General features: G+C 41.9%; 1 protein-coding gene across 1 annotated transcript in view; it reads right to left on the bottom strand.

Moving 5' to 3' along the window:
- abca13 (ATP binding cassette subfamily A member 13) overlaps positions 1–19,227 on the bottom strand; it is a 235,128-nt gene that overhangs the window by 14,717 nt on the left and 201,184 nt on the right. Inside the window, exons 54-58 of the mRNA XM_033049779.1 lie at positions 15,668–15,824; positions 14,764–15,017; positions 12,916–13,108; positions 11,964–12,073; positions 6,902–7,052 (exon numbers count right to left, since the gene is read on the bottom strand). Coding sequence (XP_032905670.1) covers positions 6,902–7,052; positions 11,964–12,073; positions 12,916–13,108; positions 14,764–15,017; positions 15,668–15,824 — 865 coding nt within the window. The remainder of the gene's footprint in view (positions 1–6,901; positions 7,053–11,963; positions 12,074–12,915; positions 13,109–14,763; positions 15,018–15,667; positions 15,825–19,227) is intronic.

Below are 19,227 nucleotides of genomic sequence, written 5' to 3'. Positions count from 1 at the left end.
AGCTCATTGTCGACTTCAGGAGGCACAGCACTGACTTAGGCCCCCTATACATCAACGGCGAGTGTGTGGAGAGGGTCTACACCTTCTGGTTTCTCGGCGTCCTCATCTCCGCTGACATCTCCTGGACAGACAACATCACAGCGGTCATCAAGAAGGCTCAGCAGCGGCTGCACTTGCTGAGGGTCCTCAGGAAGCACAACCTGGACTCCAACCTGCTGCTGACCTTCTACCGCTCGTCCATTGAGAGCCTGCTGACATACTGCATTACAGCATGGTACGGCAGCTGCACCATGGCAGACAGGGAGAGGCTTCAGAGGGTAGTTAGGGCAGCACAGAAGATCATTGGCTGCCCTCTCCCCTCCCTGATGGACATTTACACCTCCCGCTGCCTCAGCAGGGCGAAGAACATCATCAAGGACAGCTTCCATCCTGCATTTGGCCTGTTCGACCTGCTGCCCTCAGGGAGGCGCTATAGGTGCATCAGAACAAGGACAAATAGACTCAAGAACAGTTGCTTTCCAAAAGCCATAACCTCTCTGAACTCACCCATGCACTGACTTCACAGCCTAACCTCCGGACTTCCATCTATCCACCTACTGTAATTTGTACTGTAACTGTAATTTTTTAATATGTGCAATAACCCATACTGAATATAGGAATCCTATTTATTCACTCTATTCACCCATTGTCTTTTTATAGATATGTATATAGCGCCGCAGAGCTGTGCACCTTATCCCCCCCCCCCCCCTTTTGTTTTGTTTTTTGTTTTTTTAACTAATTACAAGTCACCACTGAGTACGAGCTGCTTTTAATCTCATTGTACATGTGTATAGTGACAATAAAATGGCATTCTATTCTATTCTATTCATTCTATTTCAGCACTATCCAATCTCCCGCCATTTAATAAATACTCTTCTTTCCTATTATGTGTCTCAAGGACGGTGGGGGCGCTGCGAGCTGGTAGCCCCGCCAGTAGTGTGTTAGTTTTTCTACTTTTTTTTTAGTGTGTCTTAATGTGTGTTTTTAATGTCTCTCTATGCGTCTTGTGTGGGGGGCGGTGTGGGGGGGTAAGGGGGAAACCGCTTCGGTCGTCTCCTCCACGGAAAGGCGACTTTTTCCATGTCGCCTCCCCCGTGGCCTAACATCAAGGATTGGTGCGGCCTTTCCCGGAGATGCGCCTGGGCTTCAGCAGCGGGCGCAGCGAGGACGCTTTTGTCGCAGAGCAGGCGAGCCCTCGCTGGGGGTCGCCTGAAGCCGTAGTCTGCGGAGCTCCAGTTGGCGCGGCGTCCGGAGCCTGTGATCCCTCGTTGGGGACCCGGGAGGAGAAGAGCTCTGACCGCCGGCCCACGGCCAACTTCTACCGCGGCGGGGACTTACCATCCGCAGCTGGGTCCCTCGCAGGGGATCCCTGGAGAGGAACTCCGACCACCGGCCCTGCAGTCTGCTGTGCTTCTTGCTGTGGCGCAGCGGGAACTTTAAATCTTTGACCGCCGGCCTGCGGCCTACACCAACTTGAAGCCGCGGTCTCCGGTGGGGAGGCACCGATTCAGGACTTACTTGCACTTACCTTGTCTGAACATCTGGACGCCCGCAGCGGCGCTGCAGAGGGTTGTGGTCCCGACCACGGGGGAAAATGGAGGAGGACTGGCCAAATTTTGTGCCTTCCACCACACTGATGAATGCTGTGGTGGATGTTTGTGTTAAATTTTTATTGCGTATTGTGTGTTCTTTTTTTATTGTACCGCTGCTGGCTCTGAATTTCCCCGAGTAAGGGATTAATAAAGTGTTTATCTATCTATCTATCTATCTATCTATCTATCTATCTATCTAAGGTGTAAATCATTAAATCATTCACATTGTATCCCATTTGTCCTGTTCTTCCCCACTCACTTAGCTTGTCCATATCATTTTGAATCATCTTTCAATTCCTCCGCACTCACAATACCACCTAGAATGGTGTCATCGACAAATTTGAAAATATGACATTTGGCCTTATCAAAAACATTTTGGAAAAATTTGGGACAATGACTGATCCCTTTCATATGCCACCAGTTACAATCTGCTAACCTAATTTAGATCCATTTATTTTGACCCTTTGCTGTCTATCCAAAATCAAAAAGCCATTAAGCTGGAAAGAGTGCATAGAAGAATTCCGAGGATGTGGCCAACTCTTGCGGACCTGAATTATAGGGAGAGATTGGCAGGCTCAGACTTTATTACTTGGACCGCAGGAGGCTGAGGGGTGAGGAGTGATTTAATAGAGGCGTATAAGAACATATGGGGAATAAATGGGATGAATGCAGAGAATCTTTTGCCTAGGGTAGGGAAGAGAGAACTAGAGGGCAGAAGTTTAAGTTGAGAGGGAAAGATTTAATAGGAAGATAAGGGGCAACTTTTTCACACAGAGGGTGGTTAGTACATGAAACGAGCTGCCATAGGAAGTAGTCGTGGGTACAATACAACACTTAAAAGATATTTGGACGAGTACTATAGGAATGGTTTCGAGGAGTATGGGCGAAACATGGGCAACTGGGACTGGCTGAGATGGGCCTACTTGGTCAGCAGGATGAGTTGGGCCGAGGGGTATGTTTCCGTGTTGTATGACTGTATGACTCTAATTTCCAATCTGTGTCACCCTCACCTCCCCCTTTGCTGCCAAATAACCTTGCTGAGCAACCAACTGCATGGGAGCTATTGTGTGCCTTCTGAAAATCCAATTACACTTGTCACATCCTCAAAGAGCTCTGGAGATTAGTCACACATGATTTTCTTTTCATAAATCCGCGCTGTTTCTCCTCAATCCTATTATTTTTTACAAGTGTTCTGTTACAACGTTCGTTATTCTTAAAAGCGATTTAAACGTGAGAAATCCCATGTCATTTAAAATGCATTTCTCCACCTGGTCACTCAGCAAGAGATATAATTAACATAGAGCAAACTGTTTTTTGGTTTAGAAAATAAACAGTGCTGAAGGAATTCAAAAGGCCAGGCAACATCTGTGGAGGGAAACGAACAGGCTATATTTCGGGTCAAGTCCCTTCTTCAGAATATGCCTTCCTTTCTCTGACCCTCATAGAAACCAATATAAGGAACTGCTAAAATGGAGTGGAAAACTACCCAATTTGATCTGACTGACAACAATTTCAGACTTCATCCATCTCCTCCCACTTGTATCTTTCCCAGACATCATTGATGAAATTAGTCCAGCATGTCAGTAAGAACGTGGACGATATCTGAATCAATTAGTACAAAGGGTTTACGTTTCTGGCGAACAGGTATAGGTGATATGTATAGGTCAGAACCCTTCTTCAGACTGATAATGGTGGGCGTGGGAAGCACCTCCTGGTCTTGTACCCATTTCTTCCCTCTCCCTCCCCTTCCATCTACATTCCTTTCTCTGGCTTCAAAATTTGCAACTGTCAATCAAGTCTCACAACTTCTGTTCTTTCATCTCTGGCTTTTGTCTAACTATCTGCCTATCTCAAACCCCCTTCACCTGTATCCACCTATCACTTTCTAAGCTTTGTCTTACCTCTCCTCTCTTCTAACTCTCTTCCAAAGTTCTTCCACACCCCGCTAACATCCCCCCACCCCCCCCCCCCCCCCCCCTCCCCCCTCCCCAACCACTATCATTTTCAATAAGGATGTCAACCAGAAACATCACCAATCCATGTTCTCTAGAGATACTGCCTGGCCCGCTAAGATGCTCCAACATTTTGAGTCTATCACACACCTTCCTTGTTCCTCACTCCACTGTCCAATTTTTTTTACTTCAAAATGTGCAACTGTCAATCCTTTTGTCTTACATATTCTGTCTTTTTCTCTCTGGGTTTTGTCTCACCATTTGCCTATCCGTAACCCACTTCACCTGCACCCACCTATCTTGCTAGGCTTTGACCCGCCTCTCCTTTTTTCCAACTTTCTTCCACACATCCTCCCCCCCAGCACTATCACCTATCCATATTTTCTAAAGATGCTTCCTGACCCACTAAGATCCTCCAGCATTTAGTGTCGATCACACACTTTCCTTGTTCCTCACTCCAGCTGTCCAATCAGGTCTCCTCTCATCCTCTGATACTCCAGAGAAAACAATCCTCGTTTGGAAATGAGTACACAGAAATGAGAATGTTACTGCACAGGAACAGGCCCTCCAGTCCCCATGTTGTGCCAAACATGATACAAAGACCAACTCTTATCTGCTTGCGCATAATACATATGCCTCCATTCCCTGCATATCCATGCATACCACCCCCAGCAGCGTGTTCCAGGCACCCACCACCCATTGTATAAAAGATTTACCTCGCGCACATCTCCTTCAAAGTTTCCCGTTCTCACTTTAAAGCTGTGCTATAGTATTTGATATTTCCATCCTGAGAAAATGGTTCCAACGGTCTTCCTTATCTAAGCCTCACATAATTTTATATACTTCTGTCATGTATTCCTTCAACCTCTGGCGTTCCAGAGAAAACTATCCAACAATCTGTCCAACCTCTCTTTGTAGTTAAGTCCTGTATTGGGGTGACCAGAACTACACGCAATATTCCAAATGTGGCCTAACTAAGGAAGATGAGAGATGGTATCGATGGGAAGATACTAGCATAGATAGCAGGTTGGCTGGATGGCAGAAGGCAAAGAGTGGCAATAAATGGGGCTTTTTCTGGTTGGCTGCCAGTGACTAGTGGAGTTCTGCAGGGGTCAGTGCTGGGGTTGCTACTCTTCACGTTGTATATTAATGATTTGGATGAGCAAATTGAAGGCTTTGTGGCCAAGTTTGCAGATGAAATGAAAATAGTTGGAGGGGCAGGTAGTGTAGAAAAAGCAGGGACTCTGGAAAATAACTTATTTGGGAGAGTAGGCAGAGAAGTGGCAGATGTAGCAAAGCGTGGAATCATGGATTTTGGTAGTAGGACTATTTTCTAAATGGGGATAGAGTCCAGAAATCAGTGCAAAGGGACTTGGGAGTGCAGGTGCATGATTCCCAAAAAGTTAATTTACAAGTTGAATCGGTAGTAAGGAAGGCAAACGCAATACTAGCATTTATTTCAAGAGGACTAGGGATGTAATGCTGTAAAACAGGGATGTAATGCTGAGGCTCTATAAGGTGCTGGTCGGGCCACATTTGGAGTATTGTGAGCAATTTTGGGCCCCATATTTGAGGAAGGATGTGCTGACTCCGGAGAGGGTCTAGAGGAGGTTTACAAGAATGATCCCAGGAATGAGTGGGTTAACATATGATTGGCGTTTGACGGCATTGGGCCTGTACTCGCTGGTGTTTAGAAGGATGAGGGGAAACCTCATTGAAACTTACCGAATAGTGAAAGTAGACAAAAATGCTGGAGAAACTCAGCGGGTGAGGCAACATCTATGGAGCGAAGGAATAGGCAACGTTTTGGGTTGAGACCCTTCTTCAGAATAGTGAAAGGCTTGGATATGTGGCGAAGATATTTCCACCTAGTGGGGGAGTCTAGGAACAGAGATCAGAGCCTCAGAATTAAAGGATGCTCCTTTAGGAAAGAGATGAGGAGGAATTCCTTTAGTCAGAGGTGATGAATCTTTGGAATTCATTACCACAAAAGGATGTGGAGGTCAATGGATATTTTAAGGCAGAGATAGATAGATTCTTGATTAATACGGGTGTCGGGGGTTATGGGGAGAAGGCAGGATAATGGGGATAGGAGGGAGAGATAGATCAGCCATGATTGAATAGCACTGATGGGCTGAATGTCCTAATTCTGCTCCTATCACTTACGGTCTTATGACCTAAACAACATTATAGAAAGCTGCGTCTCTATCTACTTGTGTTGCCACTTTCAAGATCCCACTGTACATCATTGTTATTAAACGTATGCCATTAATTGTATATTTTTCCTTACATTTGATCTCCCAATTTGCAACACTTTGCCGAATTAAAGTACAAATACCGTTTCTCCATCCATCTCTGTAGCTGAATATAGATGTAGTTGGGTCTGTATCTCGATGTATACTTTGACAGCCTTCCTCACCGTCGGTGACTCCAGCAATCTTGGTGTCATCTTACAAACCAACCCATCTACATTTATGTCCAAGACATTTATATATATCACAAACAAAAGAAGTCCCAGCATAAAACCCTGTGGACTCCATTGCTCACAGACCTTCAGCCTCAATATTATCCTTCCACCCCAACCCTCTGTCTCCTATCACAAAGCCAGATATGGATCCACACAACCAGGTCACTGTTAATTCCATGCATCTTAATCTGCTAGATCAGCCTATCATGGAGGACTTTATCAAGTGCCTTACTAATATATATGTGGACAACATCCACCACTCTACCCTCGATCACCTTCGTCACATCCTCAAAGAACTTGATCAATTTAATACGACATGACCCTCTACATATAAAGCCATGCTGACCGTTTCAAAATTAACGCATTCCCTTCCAAATTTTTGTAAATTTTATTACGAAGAATCCTCAGCAATAGCTTCTGTACAATTGGAGAGGATTATTTGGAATCGATTTACTTCCATTTGGAAGAGAATGCGTTAATTAGGAACAGTCAGCATGGCTTCGTATTAATTTGACCACTTTTTGCGGGTGTGACGTGAAGTTCACTGGCCTATAGTTCCCTAGATTTTCCTTACTTCCTATTTTAATTAAAAGAATACCAATTGCCACTCTCCAGTCTGCCGGGACCTCGCCTATGGCTGGAGAAACTTACAGCATTTTATGTTTTAATTTGGGAGGTTGTATATGCTAATTTCTGGCACTTTCATGGTTTCATTTTGAAGGGAATAAACATTGTCCATTCATACCCCTGGAAAAGCAAGAATTGATATTAAAATAGGCAGCACAAAAACATGTACAATGGGCTAAGTGGGGAACCATTTTATGAACATAAAGGTATATATTGTGACTTACTTTCTTGATCATCTTTTCTGGAATGCCACGGATTCTAGCATAATAGCACAGGTGCTCCCGGCCAGTCAAGAGACCGTCCAATGCATCATACTGGGGACAGTAGCCAATCATAGTCCCATCAATACTGCTACCCAGAATATCTTGTTCAGATCTAGTTTATAAGAGATGAACATGCCATAACAAAAAATTAGAAAGAAAATGAAGTTAATAGAGAAGAATGCAGACAGAGGAGTTCAACGGATGGAAGGTTCCTTATCATGTGTTAAAAGCCAAATAAAAAATTCTTGCAAATTAAGGTATATTATGCAATGAAGAAACTGGGAAATCTAGTAATAACCTAACAACAGCAAATTAACTTCCACCTAGACATTTCCCTAATAGGAATGCTTTTTTTAGTTTATTAATTGTTATGAAAGGCAACGAGAATTCAGCCTAGCTGCCAATGCCGCTCTTAGCATGCCTGGTATTAGTTAGGTTTCGAACAAGATTGACAACTATATTGGAGCAGTCTTTGTCAAAATACATTTTAAATGGTACTGACGAAAGTGAATGCACATCCAAGTGCCAGGTGTCAATATTCCATATAAAGTAATAACAGATGAGCCATTAGGTTGGCCTCTTTTACTTCTCTTCCTTAAGCAGTACCTTGAGTTCATAGATGATTTGCTTCCACTCTGGTTTTGTAGTTTCTGAGGTGATTAATGAGGCAAATATAATAAGTATCTTTCTCCCAGGATGGAAATGCCAAAGACTAGAGGGGATACCTTTAATTTGAGAAGGGCAAAGTCTGAAGAAGAGTCTCGACCCGAAACGTCATCCATTCCTTCTCTCCAGAGATGCTGCCTTTCCTGCTGAATTACTCCAGCTTTTTGTGTCTATCTAAAGTTTAAGAGAGATGTACAGGGCAAGTTTTGTTTTTAGTTGGTGGGTGCCTGGAATGTGCTGCCAGGGAAGATGGTGAAGGCGGATATGATTGGGGAATTTGAGACTTTTATGCACACGAGTATGCAGACAATGGAAGGATGTGGATCAAGCGCATGCAGAGAGATTAGTTTAACTTGACATTATATTCGCAACAGACATTATGGACTGAAGGGCCTATTCCTGCGCTGTGTTGTTCTGTGTAAATATGGAGTACAAGTTATTTCACAATGGGACAGAAGGTGGCTGATGAGGTAGATAGTGGAGAGATTTAGAGGTGATACACGCCTTGCTCAGTGTGCTCCCTATGCATGCCTGCAAGATTCTCAATACCATCCCATATGCTCCTTCCCCTATTCCAGCAACTACAGGCGAGATGTTTCCTGGTTAGTGGGAATGTTGCACTTCTTCCATGGATGCTTTGGGACCATGCGTGAGTTTTTTTCCTTTTCTGCATTGAAACCTCCTCCCATAACGGAACAGTGCGTCTGTTTCAGGGGCCTGATATACTGCAAGTAAATGACAGTTGGCTTCACGCTGATGACTGAGAGTTGTTCTGGGAGAGAAAGCTGACCTTCATTCACTTATCCTTCCAATACATTTGGAGAATTTTAGACTTTAGACTTTAAAGATACAATGTAGAAACAGGCCCTTCGGCCCACCGAGTCTGCGCCGATCAACGACCCCCATACATAGAAACATAGAAAATAGGTGCAGGAGTAGGCCATTCGGCCCTTCGAGCCTGCACCGCCATTTGATATGATCATGGCTGATCATCCAACTCAGTATCCCATCCCTGCCTTCTCTCCATACCCCCTGATCCCTTTAGCCACAAGGGCCACATCTAACTCCCTCTTAAATATATCCAATGAACTGGCCTCAACTACCTTCTGTGGCAGAGAATTCCACAGATTCACCACTCTCTGTGTAAAAAATGATTTCCTCATCTCGGACCTAAAAGTCTTCCCTCTTATCCTTAAACTGTGACCCCTAGTTCTGGACTTCCCCAACATCGGGAATAATCTTCCTGCATCTAGCCTGCCCAACCCCTTAAGAATTTTGTAAGTTTCTATAAGATCCCCCCTCAGTCTTCTGAATTCCAACGTGTACAAGCCAAGTCTATCCAGTCTGTCCTCATATGAAAGTCCTGCCATCCCAGGAATCAGTCTGATGAACCTTCTCTGTACTCCCTCTATGGCAAGAATGTCTTTCCTCAGATTAGGAGGCCAAAACTGTACGCAATACTCCAGGTGTGGTCTCACCAAGACCCTGTACAACTGCAGTAGAACCACCCTGCTCTTATAATCAAATCCTTTTGCTATGAATGCTAACATACCATTTGCTTTCTTCACTGCCTGCTGCACCTGCATTCCTACTTTCAATGACTGGTGTACCATGACACCCAGGTCTCGTTGCATCTCCCCTTTTCCTAATCGGCCACCATTCAGACAATAGTCTACTTTCCTGTTTTTGCCACCAAAGTGGATAACCTCACATTTATCCACATTATACTGCATCTGCCATGCCTTTGCCCACTCACCCAACCTATCCAAGTCACCTTGCAGCCTCCTAGCATCCTCCTCACAGCTAACACTGCCCCCCCAGCTTCCCGTCATCCGCAAACGTGGAGATGTTGCATTCAATTCCCTCATCCAGATCATTAATATATATTGTAAATAGCTGGGGTCCCAGCACTGAGCCTTGCGGTACGCCACTAGTCACTGCCTGCCATTCTGAAAAGGACACGTTTACTCCTACTCTTTGCTTCCTGTCTGCCAGCCAGTTCTCTATCCACATCAATACTGAACCCCCAATGCCATGTGCTTTAAGTTTGTATGCTAATCTCTTATGTGGGACCTTGTCGAAAGCCTTCTGAAAGTCCAGATATAACACATCCACTGGTTCTCCCTTATCCACTCTACTAGTTACATCCTCGAAAAATTCTATAACATTCGTCAGACATGATTTACCTTTCATAAATCCATGCTGACTTTGTCCAATGAACTCACCACTTCCCAAATGTGTTGCTATCCCATCTTTAATAACTGACTCCAGAATTTTCCCCACCACCGATGTTAGACTAACTGGTCTGTAATTCCCCGTTTTCTCTCTCCCTCCCTTTTTAAAAAGTGGGGTTACATTAGCTACCCTCCAGTCCTCAGGAACTACTCCAGAATCTAAAGAGTTTTGAAAAATTATCACTAATGCATCCACTATTTCTGCGGCTACTTCCTTAAGTACTCTGGGATGCAGCCTATCTGGCCCTGGGGATTTATCGGCCTTTAATCCATTCAATTCACCTAACACCACTTCCCGGCTAACCTGGATTTCACTCAGTTCCTCCATCTCATTTAACCCCCGGTCCCTTGCTATTTCCGGCAGATTATTTATGTCTTCCTTAGTGAAGACAGAGCCAAAGTAATTATTCAATTGGTCTGCCATGTCCTTGTTCCCCATGATCAATTTGCCTGTTTCTGACTGCAAGGGACCTACATTTGTTTTAACTAATCTTTTCCTCTTGACATATCTATAAAAACTTTTGCAGTCAGTTTTTATGTTCCCTGCCAGTTTTCTTTCATAATCTATTTTCCCTTTCCTAATTAAGCCTTTTGTCCTCCTCTGCTGGACTCTGAATTTCTCCCAGTCCTCTGGTAGGCTGCTTGTTCTGGCTAATTTGTAGGCTTCCCCTTTTGTTTTGATACTATCCCTGATTTCCCTAGTTATCCATGGATGCACTACCTTCCCTGATTTATTATTTTGCCAAACTGGGACACTAGCACTATCCTACACACAAGGGACAATTTACAATTTTACCAAAGCCAATTAACCTACAATCCTGTATGTCTTTGGAGTGTGGGATGAAACTGGAGCACCCAGAGAAAATGCACGCGATCACAAGGAGAACGTAAAAAATCCGTACAGACAGCACCCGTAGTCAGGATCCATTTTGTGGAGATAGCATTTGTGGTTTGTTACAGTGTCTTGAGCTTGTCAGTGTCAAGGTCTTAAAGCATATAGGATGGTAGGGATCACTGCTGTCCAGTAGACCATGAATGTTGTGTCTTTTCTATGGTCTTGATTATCAAACAACCTTTTCATCAATTGACCAAAGGATGGAATAGTGCATTGAAGGTGGTGTTGAATTTCATCACTGATGACTACATTCACTGAGAGGTGGCTCCTGAGAAATGTGACGTGATCAACAACTTTTCAAGTGAAGTAAATTTCCTCTTGGACCTCATCTAAACTTTCTGGGGGTGCCGTTTAAGCTGATAATGACTGTCTATTGATTCCATGTTAGGATGAACTGAAGGATCTTGACAATCACTAGTTCTGTCGGGAGAGTAGCTGAGATGTCAGACTAGTGCATTCTTGATGGCAAAGCTCACCCGGCATGGATAATGTTACTCTACTTGTTTGCCCTTCTAGAAGGTGTATCCACAGCTTTGTTATTTAAACTGACTGACATGTCTTATTCACTGTAGAAACATTATTGTCAAAGTGTGTGCATTCCTGAGCAATAATAGTAGGGAGGTGATCAGATTTATCACTGCTGGGCTTGTCCAGGCAAAATTCCATATCCTGAACTTCATTTTGTGTATGACTTCAGCAGCTTGTTACACTTTACAGCCTCATCTGTTCTGCACCAGTAATTGTATCTTAAACTTTAAATCTAGATGAGTAGACCATCCTAATATCCGAGTAAGATGGGTAAATAATTGTAAAACTCTTAACTGCATATGACTTGGGCTCAATAAGAATTGAGAGTTTTATCAAATCCTATTTTGTTTAGGACCTTTAATGTTGACAAAAAGGACCTTTTCATCAGAGAGGTCCAGCAACAATGTGCTAATTTATTGTGCCAAAAGGTGGCATGTTAAATTATGACAAAATTATGGCAAATGAAGGAAGAATGGAAACCTGCAGAAATAGTGATAACCTAAACAAAAAGATACAAAATGAAACATTGTGGCTTTTGCTTGGAAATGTGAAAACAGTAGCGCTTCTGTTGCTTCTTATCAATAATCACAACATTAATCGCCAGTGTGTTATATGGACCTCATACAGCAGCAATGGATCAGGAAATCAATAGTCAATTGTCATCTAACTTTAAGGCCTGAAGTTTTGGTCACATAATTACCCTGTGGTAGTTCTAATAGTTGCATGTCCTGAAGACGGTCCTACATCTCCTGTCAGCATCTTGAATGTTGTCGTTTTCCCAGCTCCATTCACTCCCAGGAGACCAAAGCACTAATACGAAAATAAATTGTGAAATTTAATGAGGTATGTTCAGAAACAAAAACAAATACATATTTCATCCTGCAAAGTCAAATGCATCCTGAATGAATTCAACAATATATAGACCATATTCTAGCAAATAGTTCTGAATTGTCAATTAAGACAAGCCTAATTTTTTCCAAGTGTAAGGTCTCAGACATTTCCGTAATCCACATTTTAATTGTGGGGGTTGTTGGATTTTTCCAAAATTTTAATATTAATTTTTTCCAAATTATTATACTATAATCAAGGAAATTTCTTTGATTTATTGTAAGATTTATGCTTTGTTCTGAAATTTAAAATATTCACACTCTTTCTTAAAACATTATCTTTTAAAAAAAATGTAATATGTTGGGTGTAAGAATGTTTTGGAACTATGTGCCCATGTTGTCATATCAGCCACTGTATTAGTTGTATGTTATTTGCCATCAATATATGTCGCTGGTACGAAGCTATATCTTTGTTACATGCCTTGCTAAATAGTATCACAGATGAATCTATGGATTTTATGGATTCATTTGAGTGAATTTCAACAGTTTAAATGAGGAAAAACATGTTAAAATGTTTTTGAAATTCCAACGAGTATTATTGTATTTCATGACAATAGCATAAAACTGAATAGCATATCATGAATCATGGCTAACGTTATACTATAAATTCAAGTACCATGGTACAAATTCGATCTAGCAGAGGTTCCAAAAACAATTACATAATAAAGAAACAAGAGCATTTAAATGTTATATTTAGTAGCCAGATAAAGGTTGGAGACAATGTTACTGGAACATGAAGCTTTGAAAAACAACATTTACACATACCTCTCCTATCGGAACTCCCATGCTGATTCCTCTTACAGCTCTAACATTTTTGTTTAGAAAACGGTAACTTTTCTTTAGGTTGTGAATCTGTATAATGTCATTGTTTGCTTCTCCATTCTGAAGCCGTTGATATTCCCGTTTCACATCTTCATCATCGTGATTGGTATTTTCAGCATCCTGAGAATTATTGCATCTAGACAAGATAAAATTAAATGTATAACTTTTGTCTTTATTTGAAGTACCATTAAAGATTCAGAGTAACAACACCGTTACTTGGAAAGGAATGGGGCAAGTGATTCAATATTGCAATAGGCCAAACTAAAAGCTGTTATTTTGGACTGAATTCTGTAACTGTCCATATATTGGGCTTCTTAATGCAAGCATTCAGTATCTAGAGCAATCTTGAACCCTGAGGAAATTTCCAAATTTTTAATAGTTTGTTGCCTGCTCTATATCAATGCCACTCAGAGTTCCAAGTCATACAGGACAAAGACGTGGATATGTAAGGGGGGGAAAAAATGTTGTAGGACAATCAGTGCCACCAAATGAAAGATGAAAGGCAATACATTATTGATGAGTAGTTCATCATAAGGTTTTGCAATGTGAATTTAAGAAATGTTGCCTTCCCTTAATAGTTAACTGAAATGATGCAGGCATAATCCTTTACTGCCAGACCTCTGTGCAAATGTATCCTATTGCAGGAGCCCTAGAAATAGAAGGATGCTAACACTTGACTGAAACCACATGGTGGCTGTTTTTAAGCAGCTTTGCACTGGAGACCCCAGTTGCAACTGGGACGATTTCAGCTACTGTCAAGGCAGTCTGATTCAGCCGATTGTTATGGGCTAACTAGTGTGAAGTAGAAAGCACTGCAAGGTCTCTCCCAGGGATTCAATGCTGCATCGTTATATATCCAATACTCTGCATGGAATGAGAGCAAGGAATGCAGCAATGTACTGGAAGCATCAATCCACTTTAATGCATGCTCCCATTAAGGACTGAAAAAATAAGGAATGCTCAAAGCTGACATGACAGCAGGAGTTTAAACTCTCAGTAAAGCTGCCAATGCTATTAGATTATGTTATTATGAACAAGATCTTCTTTTAAGAACTGGCAAATTAATCTATTGGTTGTCTACTACCTTCCCTTCAAAATGCTACAGTTTGCCTTGAAATTACTTCAAGAAATACCATTATTCAAGTCCCCAAATATGACGACCATCATATACTTCCTGGAGTAGCAATACCAGCCTCCATGTTTTGTGATAACAAATCCTGATCGATTTGATTTACTAACTGCACCTACATGATATGACAGATGAACTATCCTAAGCCTTGAAACAGACTCATCCAAATGTCTTCCCCAATAATTCTCCAGTTGCTCATACCAGTGAAAAGGGTGTAGAAAAAAAGTAGTAGATATTTCATACCAGATGAATATGCTGGTATATTTTGAAGAATCTAAAACCAATAAGTCGAAGCAAACAGGGTGAACGCCTTATTTAGTTCTGTGTTCATACACATTATTCTGTATTCATACACACAGATCTCTTATTTTAACTAAAGTTAGACACAATATGTTTGAGTAACACACCGGGTCAGGTAGCATCTCTGGGGGAAATGGATAGGTGACGTTTTGGGTCAGGACCCTTCTCAGTCTGAATTAATTTGTTCAGAAACGTCACGTATCCATTTTCTCCAGAGATGCTGAGTTACTCCAGTGCTTTGTGTCTATCTTTGATACAAACCTGCATCGGTGGTTCCTTTTTATTACATTTCTTATTGTAACTAGTTTTGAATTTACCCTACCCTTTACAAAATTATAGAAGGGCCAAATGGACTATCATACCTGAGTTTGTGTAATAATTGTCCTTGGAACAGGAGTCGAATTATAATAAAAAAGCTTCCCTCCAGTGTTATTGCAACAAAGATCCAGCCAAGGTATTCCATCTTAAATGGACTCATGTACGAGTCTATCCCAAATTCCATGGTGAGATCAAATTGCAGCTGATTGTAGGATAGTTCTACCAACCCAAAGGACAGGCAGAACTGTGGGAAGATGATGAATGCCCAGCGAAGTACATTGTAAATTTCCAGTAAATTCTGCAGGAGGAAAAATAAAACATAACACATGGAATAATAATTCCAGAGATAATTCCAATATTTTGATCATATATTTATTAATTAACCTACCACCTATATTATATTGACCTCTCCAACACCTTTTCCACATCAATCCTCTTTGTATTAATTGCTTGTTTTCACTTAATCTCTTTACCCTGACTAAAACACAATGATACCATTGCAATATATTTCTCCCTATTTTCAAAATTGCAATCTGCATTCTATGCTTGGCTGCCTTAAAAAATTTAGTAGTAACAAAAAAGGTCAGTATTCCAAAATAATGTAGTCAAATGGGTTACGTTGATCATCACTGATGAGGTAAAGGGAATTAATATCATTGTTTAATAATCCAATTTTTGGGGTTCAAGTTTCAAAATGATAAATCTTATGCACCAGCATTTTCCTTATTCATTCTTTATAAGAACAGGTAAAAACTTTACAAAGAAAAATACATCAACATTATGTATTAGATTCAAGGCATTATGATATGAATGGAACTATTTGGAACTAATTTGAACCCAACTAGTTATTATGCACTTTGATTCTTCATGGACATTGTCAGAATTCCAATTGGTCTATCACAATTTTTCTAATAATATAGTTATAAATTATTCTGTTCTTTTACATACCTTGTTGTTGGATAGAAGTCCCAGAAAGCGAGGAAGATAGGTTGCAAGAATTGTGCAAAGTCCCAGCACTAAATTAATTGCAGTGTAAGTTATAAAAGCAGTATCTGAACTGGTGAAGAACCTTGAAAGGAGGTACATCCAGGGTAGTGTAGCAAATCTGAAAGACAGTCATAGAAATAAAACAGATGAGCAAGCAGCAAAACCAAAAAAAATGCATTCCCCTCACAACTGAATATTAATAAAAATTATGATTAAAAGATCAGTTATAATTTACCACTATTTGAAATTCTTTAGATATCACATAGAACAGTGCTGCACAGGATCGGGCCCTTCAACCCACAATGCTCATGCCAAACATGATGTCAAGTTAACCCTATCTCCTCTTTAACTTACTCTTTCTAAATTCCTAAGGTTCTGAATAGAAGTTACAAATTTAAAGGGCGATGAATTTCAACATAGGTTTTGTCCACCCTAAAATTTCCACTGTTGTTCCCATTGGCAAGATTGGTTAACTTGATTGAGCAATTTTATGTTGGGCTGATGCTTACCAATCTGCTCTCTAGAAAAACCTCACGGACATTTGTGGACAGAACAGTGGCGCAGCAGTAGAGTTGTAAGTAAATTGTCCCTAGGATAGGGAGTTATGTGCTGGGATCGCTGGGCCGAAGGATCTGTTTCTGTGCTGTATCTATAAACTAAAAACTAAACCTAAAACTTGAAACAACCATATCTCTCCAAACCCTGGAGATACTGTGGAGCACCACCTCAGTGCCATTAATTCCTTCTTTTTCTGGGTTTCTGCTTTCAAAGTTTCTGATAAATATGAGAAAAGTGTGGCGAAGTGTGTCCCTTTTCATGAACTAGGTGTGGAGGGAGCAAAGGTAATTCAGATAGGGAGCGTGATTACGTTCTGAACAAGAAACCCAAAGTAGTGTATATATGATCCCAGGAACGGCTCCAAGTTTGCAGGGGAATTTAGCCAGTGAAAATCATGTATTTGACAGTAACTCGCATGCTTTGATTTTAGCCATGAAGAAGCTCAAGGATAGTATGAACATGGAAACACTGCCATCTGCAGGTTCCTGTCAGTAATCTGTGTGTGTGTTTTCCTTTATTTATCATCAAAGGTTCTGGGGTAAATTGGTAAATTGGTAAAAAAAGGTAAATTGGTAAACCCAGCATTTATTGGCCACATCTAACCACCCTTGACAAGGTGAAGGGAAACTACCTTTGTTAAATGGTGCAGTCTTTCTGATGAAGGCACACGTAGAGAACCGTAGAGGAGAAAGATCCAGGATATAAATGATGATGAGTCAGCCATGTCCTTTCAAGTCAGCTGGAGAGGAACCTGCAGCTATGGCTTTCCAACATACCTGCTACATTTTTCATTTTAGTTGATAAAGGCCAAGAGTTTAGGGGAAGCTGTCAGAGGAGCAAACACAGTAGCCATTGTGCACTGGTAGTGAAGGGAATGCATTTTCAGGATGGTTGACGAGGTGCTTATTAAAGGGTCGATTAGTCCTGGATAATGTTTAGCTTGAAAATTTAGATTTTTAACCATTTTTTATGGTTTTCAAAAATTACAGCAGGATCTTGATCAGTTGGGTAAGTGGGCTGAGGAATGGTTATTTGAGTTTAATGCAGATAAACGCAAGGAGTTACATTTTGGGAAGTCAAAACAGGGCAGGACCTTTGCAATGGACTGTAGGACTCTTGGAAGTGTTGTAGAGCAGATAGGTTTAGGAGTGCAAGTACATAATTCCTTAAAGGTGGCGTCACAGGTACATAGAGTGGTCAAGAAGGTTATTGGCACCTTGGCTTTCATCAGTCAGGGTATTGAGTATTGAAGTTGGGATGTTATGTAACAGTTGTACAAGACATTGGTCTGGCCACATTGGAGTATTGTGTTGTTTTTGTCACACTGCTACTGAAATTAGGTTGTTAAGCTGGAAAGAGTGCAGAGAAGACGTGAAGATGTTGTCAAGATTTGAGAGCCTGAGCTATAAGAAGAGACTGGGCAGGCTAGGATTTTATTCTTTGGAGCACAGGAGGTTGAGGGGTTATCTTATAAGTAAAGTAAAGTAAAGTAAAGTAGCCTTTATTGTCATTCAGACCTTTCGGTCTGAATGAAATTTCGTTGCCTTGCAGTCATACATATAATAAAAATGACAAAAACACACAATAAACACAAATTTAACATCCACCACAGTGAGTTCACCAGGCACCTCCTCACTGTGATGGAAGGCAAAAATCTTAAAGTCCTTTTCTCTTCCCTCTTTGTTCTCCCTCTGCTCCGAGGCGACCTGTGAGCTCCCGACGCTGTCAGGTCGCCGCTGCCGCCGGAACGCCACAGCTCCGATGTCGGGTTGCCGCTGCCGCAGCCGCTGGAACGCCACAGCTCCGTTGTCGGGTCGGCACTGCCGCCGGAACGCCAGAGCTCCATTGTTGGGTCGCCGCTGCCGCTGGAACGCCACAGCTCCGTTGTCGAGTCGCCGCTGCCGCCTGAATGCCACAGCTCCGATGTTGCCGCTGGAACGCCACAGCTCCGATGTTGCCGCTGGAACGCTGCCCCAGCTCCGAGGCCGCCAGCTCCGCCATTAGGCCTCGCGCAGACGGAGACGAACACGGGGGATACGACAAGAGAAGTCTCATCCCCCCGAAGGAAGAGACCAAAAACACGTTTCTCCCCCCCCCCCCCACACCCATACACAACATAATAAAATAAAACCAAAAAATAACTAAAACAGGACAAAAGAACAAACAAAAAAAAGAAAAAACAAACGGACTGCAGGCGAGCCGCAGCTGCTAAGGCAGCGCCGCCATCTTGAATCATGAGGGGAATAGAATGGTAGGGTCCTGAGGGGTAGGTAGAGAAGAGAGATCCAGGAGTACAAATACATAGTTCCCCAAAAGTGACGTCGCAGGTAGACAGGATGGTTAAGGTGACTTTAGCACGTTGACCTTCATCAGACGGGGCATTGAGTACTGGAGTTGAGATGTTATGTTGCCATTACACCAGATGTTGGTAAGGCCGATTTGTTTAGTCACCCTGTTATAGGAAAGACATCATTAAGTGGAAAAAGTGCAAAGAAGATTTACGTGAATGTTGCCAGAACTCAAGGGCCTGAGTTAGAGGGAGATGTTATTCCTCAGAGCATAGGATACTGAGGGGTGATCTTAGAAAGGTGTATGCTATCAAAAGGGCTATTGATAAGGAGGATGCATAGTCATTTTCCCAGAAAAACAGATGGTGCCGGATTTATGGAATGAGCTGCTAGAGGGAGTAGTTGAAACAGGTACAATAACAACATTTAAAAGATATTTGAACAGGAACGTGGATAGGAAATGTTCAGATGAATATGGGCCAACATAGGAAGTTGGTCCAGCTTAGGTAGGGACCTGGGTTAGCATGGATATGTTTGATCGTGTGACCTATTTGCTTGCTGTCCTACTTTATGACTGAGTTAACACAAAAAAAAACATGGATACCACTGTGCTCACATTGACACTAAGGCTGCAATGCAGTCAGTCCATCCATGTGTCTATCTAAGTTTTATCCT

The sequence above is a fragment of the Amblyraja radiata genome, chromosome 2 (assembly GCF_010909765.2).
Source record: "Amblyraja radiata isolate CabotCenter1 chromosome 2, sAmbRad1.1.pri, whole genome shotgun sequence".
Classification (NCBI taxonomy): Eukaryota; Metazoa; Chordata; class Chondrichthyes; order Rajiformes; family Rajidae; genus Amblyraja; species Amblyraja radiata.
Note: the sequence above shows the minus strand (reverse complement) of the source record. Positions and strands in the feature narration are given on the sequence as shown.